This window comes from Doryrhamphus excisus, chromosome 9 (assembly GCF_030265055.1).
Source record: "Doryrhamphus excisus isolate RoL2022-K1 chromosome 9, RoL_Dexc_1.0, whole genome shotgun sequence".
Classification (NCBI taxonomy): Eukaryota; Metazoa; Chordata; class Actinopteri; order Syngnathiformes; family Syngnathidae; genus Doryrhamphus; species Doryrhamphus excisus.
This window is the reverse complement of record NC_080474.1, coordinates 11237768-11260379: the sequence shown is the minus strand read 5'-3', so window position 1 is coordinate 11260379 and position 22612 is coordinate 11237768. Positions and strand designations below refer to the sequence as shown.

At 38.9% G+C, this 22612-nt stretch overlaps 1 protein-coding gene across 1 annotated transcript in view; it reads left to right on the top strand.

Annotated features, from left to right (window-relative positions):
• Positions 1 to 22612, top strand: part of LOC131136089 (receptor activity-modifying protein 1-like) — a 48819-nt gene that overhangs the window by 19751 nt on the left and 6456 nt on the right. Inside the window, exon 2 of the mRNA XM_058082589.1 lies at positions 7555 to 7690. Coding sequence (XP_057938572.1) covers positions 7555 to 7690 — 136 coding nt within the window. The remainder of the gene's footprint in view (positions 1 to 7554; positions 7691 to 22612) is intronic.

The window sequence follows — 22612 nt, the reverse complement described above, 5'->3', positions numbered from 1 at the left end:
GTTTCTCACATTCTTTATGAAAATGCTGACACTTGTAACTTTCTTTGACTCCGCTGTGGGTTATTTTTCAATCGTGATCAATAAGAAGCGCAAAAAAACTTGTTGTGTAACTGTGTTAGAATGCAAAGAACTACAGAGCCAACTGCTGATGATGTCATAGCCAGGCGACAGAGCTGGAGGATAACGACTTCCTGCATGCTTAGTAATAAATACATGTTACGAGCAACATTTTTGCGTACATTTTCCACGTAAACCAATAAGCGGGTATGCTAAGCTAGGTTCCACTGTATAATATGGAAGCTGCAGATTGGTTCTATGCCCGGGATAGAGTGACCACACTGATCAATGCAATGAGCCAAAGCCACCCGTGTGGCATTTACTATCTGCGTGTGATACACAATATCGACCAAAGACATGCATCCTCATCAATACATGAATCAATCACTGCATGGAGACCTCCACCTGAATCTTAATTGTCGGTGGAATGGCTTGGGGGTTCTGTGTGTATTGTCATTGATGTTACATTATGATGGCTTATTGTACGTCTCCTCCGATGTGGACCTCAACCAGATCGCTTCAGGTTGTATTCGTAGCTGGTGGCTTATTGTTGCTGCTACTTTTTCAACAAAACATTGCCACGCTGCAGTGAAGCACGCTTGAGGGGTTTAATATTCACAGTCAGCGTACCCAGGAGGGCGAGAGCAGCTTGTGAAGCTTCATGGCAATTTAAAGTTATGGAGTCACTGGTGAGGAGCTGGATTTTGTGTGTATGTGTGTGTGTATTGTAGGGGAGTAGGGGGTGCAATGGATTTCTGACAAGGCCTAAGAGAAGAAGAGATAAATTGCGTATTTCTTAATGTCTTTGAAGAAAATCTGTCCTCGATCTACCTCTCTAGTTTGCAATGTTAGAGATGTTATTATTAAATTCACCCCATGGGTCTCCGACTGCCTGATTAGATGTCAGCTGAGGTATGTGTGTGTGTGTGTGTGTGTTAGCTAGTGAGTGACAGGGCCAGAGTTCAAACTGAAAAAGAGCGACAACGGTGGTCAATGTGCCGCTCTCCTCCTCACTTCCTGTCCTCTAATCCATCCAATATATGCACCGCTTGTCTGATGGAGAAGAGAAAAGATGCCATGCTCATTCAGCTCATTTGACGTCTCGTACCATGCATGGGAATAAAGCAAACGAGGCGGGCCACTCGTTATTGCTCATCACCATTGTTCATTTATTTGTAATTAGAATGCAGAAAATACAGTATACTGTTTAAATTGGCATACACATGTCTGCTGTATTTAATGTCAATTCTAATATCGCTCCGATATTCCTCAGTAGGGCTGTAGTTAACTGATCATAAAAAGTTTATTCCAGCTCTGTGATGTCTTTGACAACAACTACTTGGGCTTCTTCCAATACTCCATTGAACTTGATGTAGATTATGCAGTTAGCGTTAAAAGAGCTTTGAATTTTCCTTTTAATGAGCATAAAACTTTATGCAAGAAGCAGATATGGTGGTAAATATACAGCAACAACCAAGACATAAGCAGGATACCCCAGGAAGTCTGCTACTAAGTTGTGTTTCCAATCCTGACTGTTTTTCTATTTCCATTTGAAACACTCAGTGTTTTTTTACAGGAAGTGTTGGATTGTGTGGGTTTAAAAATATGTATAAATCTATGAAAGGGTAAAAAGTCTGAAGTGAACTAAGGTGGAAACAGTCTATGAGCGGTGACTAAAAGGGGTTTAAAAGCCACGGTAGTGGGTGGTCTGCTGCTATATTGGATAATAAGGGTGGAGGCGGTCAAACACAATTTAGAGATGAAAAGCCAAAAATGGAGATTTCCATATGATGAATCATCAGATATGAACATGGTGAAAGTGAGCTAGAAGGTGTGGGGACTTTGGGAGAAAATAGCAGCAGTTTCTTTGTGTGCATCGGATCTGACATCCTAATTAGTCTTGGCCTATGAGTGGAAAAATATGTCTGCCGTGTGTAGCCTATTTGACACTTTCCAACTCGGAGGAGTCAAAGGCTGCACACTGTGTTAACAATGTCAAACGACCCATGACCACCACACTGCTGATACTCATCTCTAATGGAAATTTGCTGACGGAGCAGCTAACACGGACGGAACACAGCGAGACTAGGATGGATTAGGCTACTTTCATTGAATCGTCTCCAGTTAAGATGTTTGTATTGTAATATTATTCTTGGCAAAACTATTAAGTCCTGTATCATTGACGATCATTTCCATAGGGATGGCTGTCCTATTTTTTGAGGCATCGCCAAAAGAAGAAGAATATGCCTCATGCTCGGTGTTGCCAAATTGGGGAGATTCCAAACCCCCCTTAGCGACATCTTTTCTCAACAGTGACTAGCGACAAATTAAGCAACGTTGCTTATGGTGTCATTGGAGAGTTTGTGGTGTTTGAGGACGTATCGTTCTGCATTTTGTGTTTTCACTGAGCAACAGAGGGTTTTGCTGACAGGTCAGAAGCTGTCAGTGCACAGTCGGCTTCCGTGGCACACTGAGAGCATAGGCAATCATGCATTTGCGAAGTGCAGATCTCGTCCTGTTTTACATTCATTCATTCATTCATTTTCTACCGCTTATCCTCACAAGGGTCGCGGGGGTGCTGGAGCCTATCCTAGCTGTCTTCGTGCGAGAGGCAGGGCAATCATAGGGCACATATAGGCAAACAACCATTCACACTCACATTCATACCTATGGACAATTTGGCGTCGCCAATTAAGCTAGCATGTTTTTGGAATGTGGGAGGAAACCGGAGTACCCGGAGAAAACCCACACATGCACGGGGAGAACATGCAAACTCCACACAGAGATGGCCGAGGGTGGGACCGAACCCAGGTCTCCTAGCTGTGAGGTCTGCGCGCTAACCACTAGGCCGCCGTGCAGCCCCTGTTTTACAGAGCGGTATTAAAAACAGAAATGTTTCTTCATTTTTTCTTCATGAAATTTCTACTCGTGACACTTAAGCCTCATTTGGACTCGGTCACTTACCTGTCAGTGTGTCAGAACATGTGATAGAAGAACGTTGTGTGAAACAAGTAGTCCTCACTGCAAGATAAAAAGTGGAGGCTGGAGGCGAGTTTAGATGTAATTATTATGCTGCAAAGTAGCAAAAATGCAAATGTGGTGCAATTTAAAGACAGATAATGTAAGGTTCAACAGCAGAATATAAAGATATTTGAGTATTATGAAGTTGGTGCAGCAATGCCAATGTCCAGATCACACATACTGCAGTTATATATATGTGTACCTTAACAGGTCATGGTCAGGATGGTACCTGTCCTGCAGGATGTTATGTACTCGTCTCAAGCAGCGTGTGGTGTGGGTGGTACTCATCTACGGAAGTCTTGTTCCGATGATTTTCCCTGCTCCATTCACTGGAGTGTCTCCTGGAAAACCACATTATCTGGCACAGTTGTAAAAGTTCACCAGAAGTTGGGCCTTTCCTACAGCTAAAGCAGCGTTAATGCCCCAGGACAGGTCATCTATCACAGTCGCACCCAGGAATTAGAATGTGTGAGGTTGGATGTTTTGCAAAAATGCCTTTTTTCTTTGGTTGTATTGATGTTAAAGTGGAACTGCAATGGTTTTTTTTTTTTAAATCATTCAACATCCTTATGTAAAACATGAACACATTTATTTCCCTTTTCTCTGCATTCTAGTGGGAGAAAACAAGTTAGTTTGAGTTAGCTAACATCCATTCATTTTGATGTTGATCATCTGATGTACATAGTGGTGTATTATTATTGTTATTTAAGTAATAATAAGAATACAGTGGACAAGGACTTGATAAGTTGGTTGACTTAGATGCGTTGTCAACAAAAGCGTCAATAGTGTTGTTTCACTGCAGTTTTTGCACACACAATAGGTTAGGGTGATCATATTTTTATGACTGAAAACCAAAGATGCCTGATAATTTCAATACATTTAAACTATGCATCCTACATATACGGATAGAACATTGTTAAAGAGGCAAACCAAGGTTTTCATAGACCCCACTTTTTGTATGATTTGATTTTTGCCAACAATTTCATTCATTTGTTCATTTTCTACCGCTTATCCTCACTAGGGTTGCGGGCATGCTGGAGCCTATCCCAGCTGTTTTCAGGCGATAGGCGGGGTACACCCTGGACTGGTCGCCAGCCAATCACAGGGCACATATAGACAAACAACCATTCACACTCACATTTATACCTATGGACAATTTGGAGTCGCCAATTAACCTAGCCCTTGTACCCAGAGAAAACCTGCGTGCTAACCACTCGTCCACTGTGCAGCCGATTTTGACGCCAAAGTCGTAGCAAAAAACAAAAAAAATGCCAACAGTGTTCAATTTTCATAACTACAAGCTAGAGTGATATTGTTATTGTAGCAGCATCGCTAGCCGAAAGATGGAAGAGTCAATACCTATAGCTCATAAGATGCTCGTTTTCTGTCAGCTTGACCAGAGAGGTATAAATAGATTTTTTGCGTCCGGAGATGGAGCTGCACCGCATAGAGCTAGTGTGAGCCTACCACAGGGATTTCCATCTTACGGAATGCTTCCAGAGGTCGTAACGGATTCAGTGTGAGCCTGGGGTTGCTTTCAAAACCAGGTTGTGGTCAGCTGTGATGCTAGCTGTCTCGTTTCTGCTGTTAATAAGCCCTAGCATTGTGGTGTCATTGGAATAAGCTGGGCAGTCATGTAGACCGCTGGGCCCTGTGGGGACCCTGTGTGGATAGCACGGGTGGAAGAAGTATGCTTAGCTCACTCTCACATAACTGTGTGTGGTTAATTAAGAAGTCCAAAATCCAATTGTAGCGAGTGGTATTCAGACCTAGGTTGTGTAACTTGTTTGGTCGGCTGTGCTGCGTTGAAAGCTGAACTACAATGAAAGAGCTGACAGCCAGAGGTCTAGATGAGGTCTAGATGTTCCAGGAGTGTGTGGAGTAAAATAGCAATGGCATCCTCTGTTAGTCTGTTCCCTATGTATACAAATTGGTATGGCCTTTCTCTCCAGGTATTTGGCTGGTATGGGGGTGGGTACCACGGGTCTGTAGTCATTTAAGCATGTGACATTAGACTGTTTGGGGATGGGGACTTGTGGAGGCTCTGGAGCAGGCTTGGAGCCAGAATGTTGATTATAATAGTGAAGACATTCAAACTCAGAGATAAGGCAATACAATGCAAACAAACAATCCAGATTAGGCACAGCAAGTGAAGACTGGGGCTGGAGCTGGTCATTGGTAAAACCTTGCTTTTTAATGCACAAACACGTCTAAAAACCTCAGGTAGGGTTTAACAAGAAGATACTGATGTTTGGGTTGGTCACTTGTTCCGACACAGTCTCAAGTTCTTGTTTTTTAATGCACAAGATTAGACACATGCAATCCAGAAAATTATATGTAAATGTCACAAAAAATGGACTAATAAATTGACAATAAAAGCACAAATACTGTGGATTTCAGAAAATAACAGATGGAATGATACTGCACTCTATAAGAAGCAATGAAGTCTGTAAAATTAAATAATTAAAAAAAAAATCCAAAAATTGTTAACTATAATGATGAAAATGGTAATATTAATGATGATTATAATGATGGTAATAATGATGAAGATTATAACAATAATGATAATAATGATAATGATAATAACAATAATAATACTACAATGATAATAATAACAGGGGAAAACAAGACAGTGGCATGAACATGATTATATCTTGCAAAAAGGGGTAGGCATTTATAAGCTTTTGCTTCAGCCTACTCCTTTTGGGCTTGTGATCAGATAGCTGAATACAGATGTAAATAATGGAAAGTTGTATGATGTTTGATTGGTGTGGGAGATGCACTGTGGTGTATTTGCCCAAATAAATAAATAAAAAAATAAAAAATACATAAATAAGCAAACAAATAAATCAATAAATAAATAAGGTCAGCATCCCTGATCGGAAAATGCTGCAATTTCAGTGATTTTAACTTAAGAAAATGTCTGTACTATTATTCTCGTATTATTATTATTCTCTCTTATTTTTTATGTTTTTTGTCATTCCCGTGTGGCTATAATAATGCTTGTCATGATAAGATACCAAAACAAACATTTTACATTTATTAGTCCAGAAGATTTACAGACACTGATGAGCGTCTCAGTGAGCATTCACACATGGATCACTACATGGATCACTGATTTCCACGAGTCACATCAACAGTAAGTAGAGATTAAGCATGGAAATGCCAGGTCAAAGGTCATCTTTTTATGCTCCTGCACTTTCTAAAAAAAATCAAAGAGAACATTTGCATTCGAAGGATCAACATGCCTCTCACATCTCTATCATGTGCATCTCGGCCTGTCATCCTCACACACAAGACCTGCTGAGGACCATCACTGGGATGCTGTCCTCATGCTGGTAGACTGCTATGAGATAAGGAGCGGTGGAGCTGGAGGAATATGCATCATCTGTCCTCAGGTTCATCGGGATGGGATAGGGACGGAGATGTAAAATCTAATCTGAAACTCACATGAGCTGCTCTCAGAACATCCAGGAGGCAGGAGGCATCAGGAAAGCTAAGGAGGTATATGATTGTAGAATGGAGCATCATTTCACTGATAGTCTCACACCGATAGTCTCAAGGTGCTTTGAGAAGATTGCCATCAATTACATAACACACACCACCCTCACACACCTGTAGAGGAAGGACACCTATGGATGTACACCTGTTCTTCATCGACTTCATGTCAGCTTTCAACACCATCATCTGACTCACACCGGTAAAGAAACACTTTAGCATCCATATCAAACTAACATTAAACTTTCATATCAAGGCGGGGGCCTCAAACTAGTGTCCTGCGGGCCACATTTGGTCTGCGGGCCGCATGTTTGAGACCCCTGAGCTCGTGTGATATTGTTATTGTAGCAGCATTGCAAGCCGAAAGAAACACCCACAAGGACCGAGCCCCTCCTTTTGCAACTGGGCACTGGACCTCCTAAACAACTGTCAGGTTCTGCACAGCATCATTTTACCACGGACGTCTTCACTTCCAGAAGACACAGACCCGCTTCCATCATGGAGAAGGTTTCGGGGGCATCCTAACAACAAACAGACACACATACAGTATACACAGCCAATCTGCCAATCCACCTATGCAATTTTGCTCAATTTCATATATTTATCGGTATTATTTATTGCTGGCTGCTGCCAGACCTTCAGTGACCTATTTCATTCCAAGAATGTAAATGTTTTTATTGGAATGACAAATAAACACCTTGAATCCTTGACTGGACTTGGCTGAAGTGTTGTGTACCGACATTTCATATCTGAGTGAGCCTTTTTTTTCTTTCCATCAAAGGTAACAACTCAGCCCCAGAAGAGAACAGAAAGTGGACTGGAAACTAAACAAATATCCAATCAGACTAAAAAGTGCTTTTCATTGTTTCTGCCACACTGACAACACATTCCTATTCTATGTTCTATTTGATGATGACAGTCTTTGGGATTTAGTTGTTTTCCATCTTCATGCACTTTGCCTTGTCTTTCTTTCAACAGTGACTCAGTGTCTGTCAGCACTTGGTTGTGGACCCCATTATGAATATGCCATCGAGGAGTTCTGTCTGGCCAAATTCAGGCTGGACATGCAAGAATTGGATCAGAAAAGCTGGTGCAGCTGGGAGGACACCGTCGAGTGAGTGTGGCAAACCCAACATTTACATATAAACAAATACTGTACATCACACTGTCACCTTAACATTCAGTATTTGCATGGGGCTTTGAATGACCTTTGATTGACCTTTCAGTTTAGTGGATCAGAGCAAGTTAGCCACAAGGTTGGCTGGAAGGAGGACATACTGGAATTTGGTCACCATAATGACGAGAGCCACATTTCCACAGAGTAGCACACAAAACAAAAAATAAAGTTGTCATTTATGGAAAATTATGCTGTGGAAAAAGTCATAATGTCACAATATTATGGGAATGAAGTCATAATTACAAAAAGAAAATGTATTGGAAGAAAATTTAAATAGTTGGACATTGTAGTGAGTAGGAGTAGTGAGTGGGAAAAAATTTGAATAGTATGGGAATAAAGTCATAATATTATTATAAAGTCTAAATATGATAGGGATAAAGTCATAATATTATGGGAATAAAGTCACAATATTATGGGAATAAAGTCAAAATATTATAGGGATAAAGTCATAATATTATGGGAATAAAGTCAAAATATTATGGGGATAAAGTAATAATATTGCAAAACCATTTCTTTACATTTATTGAGAAATATTATTTATAATTTTATTAATATTAATAAATAATTATTATATTTTTATTATTTATTAAAAATACTTATTTCCTCTTCTGATGATGTCATGTTTTCTGGTGCATGACCCAGACAGTCACATTACTGTTTACTGTGGTTTTGGTGATCACAGTCAGTTTGAAACTTGAGCATCATGTTCATCATCAATGTTGGTGTAGTTGGACAGCCATTGTGTGTGCTGTAACATAATATCAGGGCTTTGAGCAATTGTCACCCCTCGTCAAATGAAAAAAAACAAACAAACAAAAAAACAGTGAATGAGGCAAAAAATCCAATGTAATTTGTAAAAAAAAAAAAAAAAGCTGGAGCAAATCCCAATGCTATCTTATACATTTTGAACCCTTCTGGCACACAGTATACTACTTGTTACCCCCTAACCAGTGTAGACACATTGTTTGGTTTCTCATTCGTTATTTCTATTACTGTGTTATCACAATGTACCTCGTGGAGAAGCATTACAATGGATAGAAATCCAGTGTGAATAAGTAAAAGGACATTTAAAGACATCATAACAGTAGAAGAGAAGCAGTACATTTGCATATCTCTTTCCAGTGGTTTGGGTTGAGCTAAACTATTAAGTTCACTTAAGTTCACTTTACATAACCTAGTGCTTCTCAAATAGTGAATATAATATTCGGGCTGTCAAATGATTAAAAAGTTTAATCAGATTAATCACAGTTTTCACTAATTAATCACAATAAGCCTAAGCAGCAATGAATTAATCATGATTAATCACAGGTTTGGTTTTTTTATAGCAAATTAATCATGATTAATCATACCATCCATTATGCCTGATATATGTCCACTTATACTATATTTAATGAATAGAAAGATAAATGATGATATATTTATATATGTATTAAGACCTCCAAATGAGCTGAAGATGTCAATCACGCCAAAATACACCATCCATGCATCCGTCCATTTTCTGTGTCACTTATCAGTTATGCTGCTTATGCTGGAGCCTATCTGTCTCCACTATTCCCAACAAGTTCATCTACTCTTCCTCGTCTCTCAGGCAATCACAGCCATCATCATCATCATCATCATTTCCAGATATGATGACTTATGATTATATTCGGGGGGAGTATCTGCGGGATCTGATTATTGCGAGGGTCATGAACCCCTGTCTCCTGTGCAAATTACACGCAATAAAGACGATTAAAGGATTCCCTGGCCAGGATTTGTCTATAGCGTCCTAATTCTAGAAGAGTCACCAATGTGTGGATGCCGACTACTCTGTTTGGCTGTACGAAAACCGATACATGCAGTCGTCCCTTGCAATATCACATTTTTTTGTGGAAGACTATGGTCTGTTATTAGTCAAAATATTTTGAAATGCATGTGATATGTAGTATTCTGGCCGCTAGGCAGCAGTAATGTTAATGGATGAGACATCCATTCCTATTACACTACCCTACCTTGCACTCCCATTTAATGTGGAAGTGGTACGCTTTCTTAACTTTTGAAGACATAAATTGCAGACTGACTGGTTCATTTGTGAGCTTGCTAGCCGTGATCTAGAGTCCCTGTAAAAATAATAGTTGGGCAATCCGGTGTAAATAATACATAATAGGAGTGTAACTGTCACGAGAGGGGTGTTACTTCATGTCTACAGGGCTTTAATAATGTTTAAAACCATATAAACCGTATTATAAACAGGTTTCCTATGCTGTAATTGTGAAAATATATTCATTTTCAATGCTGCTTGTCGTATGATGGAGCCTATTCCAGCTGACATTGGGCAAGAGGGTACGCCCTAAACTGGTGGCCAGCCAATCACAGGGCACATATAGACAAACAACCATTCACACTCACATTCATACCTATGGACAATTTCTCACACGTCCCCAGCTACTTATTACTCATATTATTTTTCACTTTATGTTTGTTCCCAGCATGCAATAAGAGACGTTCCAGGAGATGGGATGGCCAGGTCACCTTATTGTTATCCACCAGTCAATACAAGGGCTGTCTCATCTGACAGCCCTTCAGCAAGCAGGAGAAAATTTGAACCGTTAAGGCTTCAGATGGTGGGAGGACACCCATCGGGATGCTTGGGAAATTGCTTACGCACTTCTGAATCGGTGACTCATTTTCAGAATGAGCCACAAAGCACAAAACTATGAATGTAAATCCGAAACAACACTCTGATTTGCTTAAATCAAAACACAAGAGGAAAATCCTATCAGGAGGATCATTCTTTAGGAGTATCAGTTGAATATCAATCTTACAGACAAATCATATAAAAATATCATTTGATGATGTGGAAATAGGGATATTAATATTTAGGCATGATGTTTTAATACATGTATTGTTAAAAAGGATAGGAGCAGAAAAGACTAATCATGATGTATTTACCACACTGGTGTTGTTCAACTGCATAGCCTGTTAAGACATATAGCTCCTTACGTTCAGCGGGCCAACTTTATCCCTAGTGTGTACATTGATTTACTATTGGTGGATTATGTAAAGAAGCTGTATAATTTCCATTTGTGCTTTCAGTGACCTGCTGCATTGTTCCAGCTGTTACATTTAGCAGACAGAATGCAATACACCCCCTCAACATCCTGTCATCCATGCACTTAGTACACAGCAAGTACAAAATTAGCACTCCAGCATAATTATTGTGCAGCCTGCCACCTCCCACACTACAGGTAGATCATACCAAGAATATTACTTCAATGGACCTCAAAATAAAATAGTATTTGTCCGACTGTCCAGCTTGACCTTCCTATGGTCTTCTGTCTTATGGTGGAGCCACATACTTTTGTTCATGAAATACTCACCGTATTTTTTAAATTAATCTTCTCCCACAAATCCGTCAAAGTCCTCATCTTCATTTTCATGTTGTTTTCACCTCTAAATGCACCTCTGTCCCTCGTCATGCCTGTTTCAGATGCTGTTCCATTTGTCCAAAATGTATGGTGGTCAGCTAGCTCAATAGTATTGTCTGGTACTTACGAAATATTAGGGCTGCATTGGAAACAATTTATAATCAGAATAATTATATTATAATCAAAATAATCAGAAAATACAAACTGGAAACAGAGATGGTCCAGCAAAGATTCCAGTCGGGATCTCCTGATTCCTGAGGCAGCCATGCCCCCCCACACACACTCCCCGTGCTGCCACGACCTGCATACCAATAAAAATGAAAGCCTCAAAAGCTTAGAAGATAACAACTTTATTAATAGCTATTTTCTACAGAGAAGGAGGTTGATCATAAGTCTTGACTTTGAGATAATTAAAACGGAAAGGTCAGCTGCCTTTCACCTCCCCCCCATAACCTTCAAACTGTATTAGGTTCAATAAAGATAATCAAGTATACTTAAAAGATAAAATAAATTCTATGCAAATAAAATAAATGTTTGTTGGAAATGGGTACTAGGGCTATGAATGTGTTTCTAGTGCATTTATTATGAGTCTATGTAAGAACTCTACTTCAATCCTCTTAGTTGAACTTGAATTTTCTCTGTTTCAGTGGCAGAGTAGCCATGATGCTTACATTTAATTTAAAATGACCATGTTTGAATAACCATCAAATAAATCTTTCACACTGAGACGGGATGATATAATTATATACAATCACAGAGGATGACGTTTCAAAGTCTTATATATATATATATATATATATATATATACATATATATATATATATATATATATATATATTTATATATATATATATATATATATATATATATATATATATATATATCCTCATGATGATTAATCATAATTACAGCTTCATTCTTTCCCTTTGGCCCGGTCGCCCGTTTGTCCGTCTCCTGGCTCTAACTGTAAAAATAGCTCAGTTTCCTGCCTTTACAAGAGCTGTTTTGGTCAGTGAGCCGTACATGCCTGTCAGCTATCTGTAATAATTTAAGTCTTTGTGCCCACGATCACATTAGATTACGTACAAAGGGGCCAAAAACACATTGTGCACTCAGCAGTGTGGAAAACGAAGTGACGTTTCCATTCTTGGATACACTCCAATTGAGTATCTCATTCTTCATCGATTTGAAATGGATTACTGGGTGTATTTGCAGTACTAACAACTTGATATCAGTCAGTATAGTCAGGATGGTCATGCTGCTGCAGCTGCAGAAGGATGTGATTATTTGGCCCATTAAAATACTTGATGTGTTGAGGATTATTGTCAATTAGAGAAGTGTGATGTTATTTTCTTTATTATGGTGTGTGGAGTGCCATCCATCCATTTTCTATACCGCTTATCCTCACGAGGGTGCTGGAGCCTATCCCAGCTGTCTTCGGGCGAGAGGCGGGGTACAACCTGGACTGGTCACCAGCCAATCACAGGCCACATATAGACAAACAACCATTCACCAATCTTCCTCCCTGGGTATTATCAGCTCAAAATGAATGCAAGTTTATTGAACCTCCTTGGGGGGGCACACATGTTTGGTAACTTTAATTATGTGAGACTTCAAACCTGAAGCCTTCATTTTATACAGCAACATTGGAATTATTCAATTTAATGATTCACTGGTCCATGAAAATAGTTGAGAAAGATTGGAAATGAGGCTGCTAAAAATATAAAAATATATCTGTGTGTGTAGTCACTTGTTGTCTAAATGTCATTCTGCTTTTATACAATAGAACATTCTACAGCATGGATGTGATGATAATAGGGCATTCTTTTAAAGTAATAATAATAATGATAATAGTACCTGCGATCCTAGTGGAAAATGGATGGATTGATAATAACAATGCATTGTATTTGTATAGGGCTTTTCAAGGTACTCAAAGACGCTTGACAGTAAGATAAAAAAGATTTTAAAAATGACTTGCAAGTGGTCACCATCCACTAATAACATAATATAAATATTAATATTTTTCCAGTGATTGGTGTTATTTGGATTTTCTTTTTGTGTCCTATCCTTTTAAACATTTTTTTTTTCAGTAAAAACTGGAGCATTTGCGTAAATCAAATACAAGGCAGAAAGTGGTGTAATGGTACAGCTGCTGCTTTTTTTATTTTTTTTATTTTGCACTATAAACAATTTATTGGGCAGTTAGTTTCCTATGTATTGGTATTAGTCCAAACCAAACATCTAACTAAATTCAAGTTCAATTCAAATTGTATAAAAATGGCTTTTAATGGGTCAGTTTGAAATAAAATTAGCTTCATTAAATATTGCATTTTGCAGTTCCAATTTCATGGCGTCACTATATCCAGTTTTTTAGAATAATTAATGTATAAATCCATCCACCATCGTTTTTTTATGCCACTTATCCTCCCTCGGATCACAGGTATGCTGGAGCCTATCCCAGCTGTCTTCAGACGAGAGGCGGGGTACACCCTGAACTGGTCAATTAATAAAATATTGCTGTTTTGTGGTTGACTACAGCCATTTATTGGTATAAAAATGTGCATATTTAAGCATACTGTACGTATTTGTGACATGAACAAAGTATTTGCAATAATAGAAATGAGTAAATGAATGAACATACAAATCTAAGGCAATCAGAAGCTGCATTTAAAGACATCATATGTAGTGGTCTTAAGTCTTATTTTACGTTATTATGTCTACCAAATTGGGTAAAATGAGTATAAGGTGACTATAGGGGTGTTATTTCATGTCTAGAAGTCACCATATGTAAAATCGCTGACAATGTCTTATTGTCATAGCAATCAGAGGAAAACACTTCCATCAGGGTAAGGAAGGGGTGCAGGAGGCAGGAACAATCCAGACATCCTGGGCGGTGCAGCCTACCAGTCTTTGTCTAAGTGGTGGAATGTACTATTGTTGTGTCTCACAGCAACAAATGGAGAAGAGTTTATTCCCTCTATTTGTCTCTGAGTACAATTTGATTATGCGGGTCAGGTCGTCCAGAAAATAAATGAGCCGTTGTATTGATGCCAATTAGCACGTCGACAATAGCCATTTGAAATATCTGCCTCCTGCAACCTTTATCTAAGAGGAAAACAGAGCAATTAATAGAGAAACAAAGCTCAAGCTCCCCGACTATTTTTTGCACGAACATAAAACCCATCCTTCATTTTGGCTTTCATTTGCCACTTCACAAAGTAGGGGAGTGGGGGGAGGGGGGGCATGTTTTATCCCCTTGACTCCATCACTGAAATATGAAATCCATACATGGCCTTGTAATTTTTATACTTGTCACATTACCTTACTATTGCATTTCCAGTATCGACTATTACAGTACTACGGAACTAGTACTACAGTATCTACTTAATTGTACACATAACACAATCAAAGTTGGCAAACAATTGCCACTAGAGATTTCATGTGTTGATACAGAACATTCCCATGTGGCACATGTTAATGTTCCAAAAATATATTTATTACATTCAAAACAGGAAATACCAAACAAGGGTGTCCAAACCTTTTCTACTGAGGGCCGCATATACAGTAGCAAAATTGATTATAGTCTTCACAATTTCATTAATAATACTCATAAAAATATATGGAAGCCAATTTCCACCACTGAGAAAAAAATATATACCCCGATGGTAAGTCATAATCATGAGATAAAAGTCAGAATTATGAGATAAAAAGTTTAAATTATGAAATAAAATGTCATAATTATGAGATACAAAGTCAAGATTATGAGTTAGGAAAAGTCATAATTGCAAGATAAATAGTCAAAGTATCTCATAATTCTGACTTTCCCTCGAGATATGCAGAAATGGACTACAATACAAAGCAGCCTCCATCTTATTGTCCATGCATTTTTTTTTAATTAACTGCTAAATAAACATAAACATTCCTACATGATTATTTCACATTGATGTCCACATGGACTATTCTAATTATCATAAAATAATTTTAAAAATCTATTTTTTGTTCATTTTTGGATGTCTGCAACAGATTAATCAGATTTACATTTTTTCCAACAGGAAAAATTGCCTTGGGTTTTTGTACAGTCCGGTTTTCATCTGAACTTTTGGAATTCGTTTCTTAGGAAAACCAGGGTACCACCGTATTCTTTACTACAGTAAACCTCGGATATATCGGACTCGGATATATCGGAAATTCGCTCACAACGGACAGATAAAAAAGAACCAATTTTTCTGTAATGCATTTCCAATAAAAATTCATTGCATATATCGGATTTTTTATAACGGATTTCGCCTATTTCGGACAAAATCTCCAGTCCTGTTCCAATGCATTTCCATTAAATTTCCCTCGCATATATCGGATGGCCGCATCGTGGCGCTCCGATTCGCTGAATCATGACAGGCCGCTATACGACGTCATTTGCAGCGTTTGCAGCGTTGCCTGCGCGTCCAGGTACATTGGAAACATAGTCAAGGAAGTGCCTTTTTATAACGGTTAAAATCCGATTTACGCATATACCGGATATAAATCCGATATATGCGTAAAACGGACATTTTCCGGTATACGCATATAACGGATTTCGCTTATATCGGACAAAACCAGTGGGAACAATTGAATCCGATATATCCGAGGTTTACTGTACTTTTTTATTAATTTATTCTTTACTTTACTACTACAAGAGTGGAACGTCAGTTAGCGTATTCACCAGAAGCCCATCTATGATCTATGATGATCTATGATTCTTTGCTAATTAACACAGTTACATCACAAATTTCAAAAAGGACATAAAACATTTCTGTAGTTTTAAAATGATAGTTTTACATGCATAAGACAATTTTAAAAGCATATAATTGACAAATGAAAGAATGAATGAACATTTAAGGTTACGTTTACCTTCATTAAATACACAATGTGTCAGAAACCACCTTTGTGTTTTGCCATGAGTAATTGGCTTCATTCAATAGTTTGCCACTTTCATTATGAAAATGCTGACACTTGTAACTTTTTTTGACTTTATTTTGCAGCCATGATCCAAAAGTTGATATTTTAGGTGAGAAGCAATGTGGAATTAAAAAAATAACACATGCCCACGCCATGTCTTTTGCAAGAATCACGTCTTTACTGAAGGTAAATGCTCATGTATCTGATTTATATGTAATGATATGCATTTTAAAATGATTTTTTGCATGTAAAACAATAAAAATGTGTAATGTATGAACAATTTTAGCAACCTGGGTTGATTTTATGCAATTTCTTATGAGAAAATGGGTAAGTTTCAGTTAGAGTTGGACGTTCTGTAACAGATGAATGATGCTAACCAAGGTTACACTGTATTATTATTATTAATAATATTATTTCTTAGGGATCTAAATCACGTTTTTGAGTACTTTAACATACTCAAAAACATAAAATTATTCACATGTCCATCATGTGCTTTGCCCCGACCTTCCCTCCTTCAAAAAACAACTCAAAACCCACCTGTTTAAATCCGTTTTTAATGTCTAACTTTTTATATCTGACTGCTGCGCCCCCACCCGCTTTTAGCCTTGTTTTAGCTCTGAATGAATGTATGGATATTGTATTTTTTTTAATGCATCTTTGAGTACTCTGAAAAGCGCTATACAAATAAAATGTATTATTATTATGATGGTATACACAGAAATCATCCGTACACTGTAAGATGCACAGCCCCCTTTGTTGTATTTTTACCAGAGTGGTAATTGAGGACCTGAATATGATGGTTGCGGCCTGTTGAGTAGCAGTAGCAAAATTCCAAGGATCCCTGTGGGAATGTCATCTAAAATAAGCAGGATGAATAATGGATAATAGAGTCAAACTCCCTGCAAAGCATACAATTTGGACCTCAATCAACATCATCATAATGTGCGATTTCAGTGAGTTTTCAGCATCTAAAGTATCTATTAAGGCAGGAAACTTTTGTATTAAAGTGCCTCAGTCGCCCATTTTGCTACCTTTATGAGTTGAATGGAATAAATAGTTTCTTCACCTCACAAGCTTCTGTCTATGACTTGCATGACAGGAGAACAAAATAATGGCAGCCCATGATGAGGTGGAACGTTTCTCTGTGTGCGGCCTTGAAAGTGTGTACTCTTGAGGGGTTGAACGCTGCTTGTTATTGACTTCTTAAACTACTGTCAAATATATCAAGTAACAATCAATCGGGAGGGCGTGACATACTACACACTAAGGAACGCTAAGGAACATGGTGGGGGAAAAAAATGCATATTGTCATAGAATGAAAATTCCACTGACTGGCGGGGTGTCCAAAGTGCAGCCCGGGGGCCATTTGCAACTCTGTGGGTGTCTTTTATTGGCCACGCGGCACATTCTAAAAATATCATTTAACAAGTAATTGCAGTGCAGTAATTTTACAAGAATAAAGTCAAATCATTAAAATCAAGAAGTTGTAATCTTATGGGGAAAAGTCCTAATTTTACAATAATAAGGTAATATTATGAGGAAAAATAACATTTCAGTAGCATGAAGCTAAAATATTTGTTAAAAATTATTTTAAATACAAATGAAACAATAAATACATTTTTGGAATATTAGATTACGGAGAATGTTCTGATGTTACAAGAATATTTATTAGTCCAAATATTATGCTGGTCAAATTTGGAATAGATGGGGTAAAAAGCAACGGCAGAAATGGAAAAACAGTTTTAATTTAATCAGAACAAAAGACAGACAGACAGAATACTTCATTAATCCCTTTGGGATTCCCTCAGGGAAAAACAAAGTCAAACTATTAAGAAAAAAAGACTACATTCGTAATATGAGGAAAAATCCTTCTAGTACCATCCAGTTGAAATATAAATGAATATAGGCGTCATTTTTTAAAACATCATAATATTATGACAAATTAACAAAACAAAATCAAGCCATCATATTTGGCAAATTAGGTTGGTGGATAAGTCATAATAATATGGGAATAAAGTCTAAATATTTTGGCAATAAAGGCATATTATTCCAAAATAAAAATTTCTGATTATTAGTTTAAGTACCTTGGAGTTTTGTTTACGACTGAGGGAAAGATGGAACACGAGCTCAAACTGCAATGATGTGTGGTGATTGGTAGTTGTTTCATGTTAAGAGGGCTCCAATAATGTTACTAAATTATTTATAAGGTCATAAACAGGTTTTCTATAGTATAACTACCAAAATGGCGGACTGGCTATTGGGGGTATTGGTGTATTATGGGTGTAATTCTATAAGCTGCTCCCTTTCAAGGCAGAAGGTGCTAGTTCAATCCTATCCTTGGACAGTTATGTAGAGGAGGCTCATTAGGCCAAATGTAAGCCCCAGTGCACCCCTGTCCTCAACAAAACCACGACCCACCGGTTTAGAACCTCTGGTCTAAATAATGGTACAACTTACCCAGCTGAGTTTTACTATTATTGCCTGCACTTCAAACCACCTCCAGTGTGTTTATACTGCAACTGAATGAGCATGTGGTCTCTGGTCTTGGAGAGGTTAGACATTTCACCATTCCATCGTCGCTGTCAACAGCACAAACATCCAACCCTCTGCATTCATGACTAATTGATTGTCTTAGTCTGAATGTGGCCGTCTATATTTGGAGCTGACAGTAAAGGTTATCAACCCTTTCTCTCTACACGGATGACATACAATCCTGATGTCACAGTTTTGAAGGTTTATAATTGCAGCAGTCATCGTTATGAGAGCAAGAACACAAGATAGAGTGAGAGAGCACATTAGAGTAAGGATGGGCAAAGTAACTGAAATGGCTTATCTATTATATACTACAACCTCGTGGATTTCTCACACTGCGGATGACGGTATATTTATTTTCGGGCAGCTGCCATCCCCGTCTCCTCTAAATACATCCACTGACAACACATGCATTATGAATGTTCCTTCTGCCTCAAATACATTCCCCTCATGGCCTCACCCTATCATTGTGGCTTGAACGGATACAAAGAATCAGCAAAGCATGAGTCAAAGGTGGTGTAACATACAATGTCCAACTATTCATTTTCTATACAAGAGGGCATGCTGGAGTCTATCCCAGCTCAGCTGTCTTAGAGCGAAAGGCGGGGTACACCCTGGATTACAACCATTCAAGTCAAGTCAAGTTTATTTATATAGCCCTTAATCACAAAAGAGCCTCAAAGGGCTTAACAAGCAGGCAACAGTAGATGATAGACAATAGACGACAAACGACATCCCCTGATGGCGGCGGTATGGGAGAGAGAAGGAGCAGCAGTCAAAACAGGCAGGGAATATTTTTAACTAAACGCTAAAGTATAGAAATTAGTCTTAAGTTGGGACTTGAACATTTCTACTGAGGTAGCAGCTCTAATATTAACAGGTAGAGCATTCCACAACGTTGTGGCCCGGATGGAAAAGGCTCTAGAGCCCGCATACTTCTTTCTGCCTCTCGGGATAGTCAAAAGACCGGCGTGTTGTGAGCGTAGGTTTCTAGACGGAGCATAGGGTACAATTAGGTCAACCAGATAAAAAGGTGCCAACCCATGTAATATTTTGTAAACCAGAAGCAGTACCTTAAAGTCGCATCTTAAATGAACTGGGAGCCAGTGCAGGTTGGCTAGTATTGGAGAAATATGGTCACACTTACATGTCCTTGTAAGAAGTCGTGCTGTAGCATTTTGTACTAACTGCAAGCTTTTGAGACTCGCCATTGGAAGACCAGAAAGCAGTACATTACAATAGTCAAGGCGAGACGTGACAAATGCATGGACTAGGGTCTCTGCATCAGAAGTGGATAGAATAGATCGTATCTTCGCAATATTGCGAAGATGAAAAAATGCTGTTTTAGTAACATTCTTAATGTGTTTATGAAAGGATAGAGTCGGGTCCAATATCACACCCAGATTTTTCATAGAGTCACTTTGGGAAATTATGCTATTATCAAAACTCAGAGTGGTGTCCTTAAACAGGCGGCTCTGTTTAGCAGGGCCGATGATCAACATCTCAGTTTTATCAGGGTTCAAGAGTAAAAAGTTACAGGACATCCAATGTTTAATATCAATGAGACAAGCCTCCAAATTAGAGCAGTCATGCGGGTCAGTTAACTTTAGTGGGACATATAGCTGAGTGTCATCAGCATAAGAGTGAAAGCTAATCTTATGTTTGCGAATGATGTCGCCAAGCGGCAACATGTAAATGTTAAACAAAAGAGGGCCGAGCACTGAACCTTGTGGAACTCCACAAGTGACACCACAGAACTCTGAAGTCACATCATCACAAACGACACGATGCGTCCGATCCTCAAGATAAGATCTAAACCAAGAGAGTACCGGACCAGTAACACCAATATATGTTTGAAGGCGTTCCAGTAGGATAGAGTGATCAACAGTGTCGAAAGCAGCACTGAGATCAAGTAATAACAATATTGTAGATGTGTCACAGTCCATAGATAGAAGAAGATCATTTGTCACTTTTGCAAGGACTGATTCAGTGGAATGGTTCATCCTGAAACCAGACTGAAAAGGTTCAAAAAGATCACCCAAAGCCATGTGGTCATTGAGCTGTTGTGCTACAATTCTTTCAAGGATCTTGGACAGAAATGGGAGGTTAGACACCGGCCTATAGTGGGAAATACTCCCGGGGTTGAGAGTTGGTTTTTTCAGCAGGGGTCGAATCACTGCAGTCTTGAAAGCTGCAGGCACAGTGCCAGATGAGAGTGATAGATTAATTATATTTAAGATTGAGGGGGCTAGAATTGGGAACAATTCTTTAACAAGTTTCCCAGGAAGCGGGTCAAGCAGACATGTTGTCTGTTTTGCTGCACTGACAAGTTTTGTAAGCTCGTCCAGAGATACTTCCTCAAAGTAGGAGAAACTAGTGGGACAGAGGATGGAAGTAGTCCCAGCAGCGGTCATGGCGGTCGACATGTTAAACCTGTCTGGCGGTAGGGTGTCCTTTATTTCCTTCCTGATGAGCTCAACTTTATTTGCGAAGAATCGCAAGAACTCATCGGCTGAGAAAGGGGAACTACTAGGAGAGGTCCTCTTCTGGGTTAGCAATGCAACTGTGTCGAATAAGTATTTAGGGTTATTTTTATGGAGGTCAATTAGTCTAGAAAAATAGTTGTTTTTTGCCGCAACAAGAGCCTGTTTATATTTAGTCAGACTATCTCCCCATGCCTGTCGGAAGACCTCAAGTTTAGTTGCACGCCATCTGCGCTCCAATCTCCGACAAAATTGTTTCAGCCTTCGAGTTTCATCTGTAAACCAAGGAGTAAGTCTTTTGGCATGACACTTAAATCTCAAAGGTGCAACAGTATCAAGAGCTTTACATAACACCTTGTTGAAATCATTTGTAAGGTTGTCTATAGGGCCCTTATAGGAAGGGAAAGAGGAAACCACTGAGGGCAGTGCCTCAGCAAGTGCAGTAGCAGTCGAAGAACTAATATTACGACTGCTAGAGCACTGGTTCCGGTCCAAGCGGTGGGATTGGGTCAAGATTTCAAATGTTATAAAATAATGGTCAGACACAGTGGTTATGTAAGGGAGGACTGTTACGTTGGAGGTCCTAATACCTCGAATTAAAACCAGATCCAGGGTATTACCACTGATGTGGGTTGGCTCATTAATTAATTGAACAAAACCAAAGGTATCGATTATTGTCTGAAAAGCCACACTAAGGGACTCTTCAGGAGAATTGACATGGATATTGAAATCACCCATGAGTACAATATTGTCTGCGTGGGTTACAAGGTCTGCAATAAATTCAGAAAATTCATCCAAGAAGCCCGAATACGGACCAGGAGGACGATAGAGAAGTGCTAGATAAAATGGCAATGATGCGGTCGATCGCAAAACGAGAACCTCAAATGTTTTAATTTCAGATTTTGACCAAGTACTGAGGTTAAGAGCAGATTCATGGATGAGGGCAACACCCCCACCTTTCCTATTAGGACGTGAAACCTGAGAACTCAAAAAATTAGGTGGAGATGCCTCATTAAGGGATATAAAATCGTTTGGTTTTAACCAGGTCTCGCAAAGACCGATTATGTTGAGATTATAATCTCTTATCAGATCATTGAAGCTGACTGAGGCTGTTCACTCCCAAAGAATTAATAGTAGTAATATTAACAAGATTGCTCCGTCTAGAACCCATGCCATATTTTGACTTGTTGTACACACGATAAGAAATCAATACCATAGGGGTCTGATAGTTGTTTGTTGAATCATCACCAGTACAAGAGGGAGGTTCAAGTTTATCACGAGGCCCTACCTCAGTAGAAGGCAAGACAGACTGTGGAGCATTTATGGGTTGTGAATCTGTATGCATAATATGTTGCTTTATTCTACAGAAAGGGCTATGTGTATTGTTCAAGTCCAGCATAGCGCCAGTTAGCCATAACCTTACAGACTCCACACCCGTTCTAACAGGCTCGCTAATCACCTGTCCCCCGACTTGTTCTAGTGCAGGATGTCATGTGGGACTT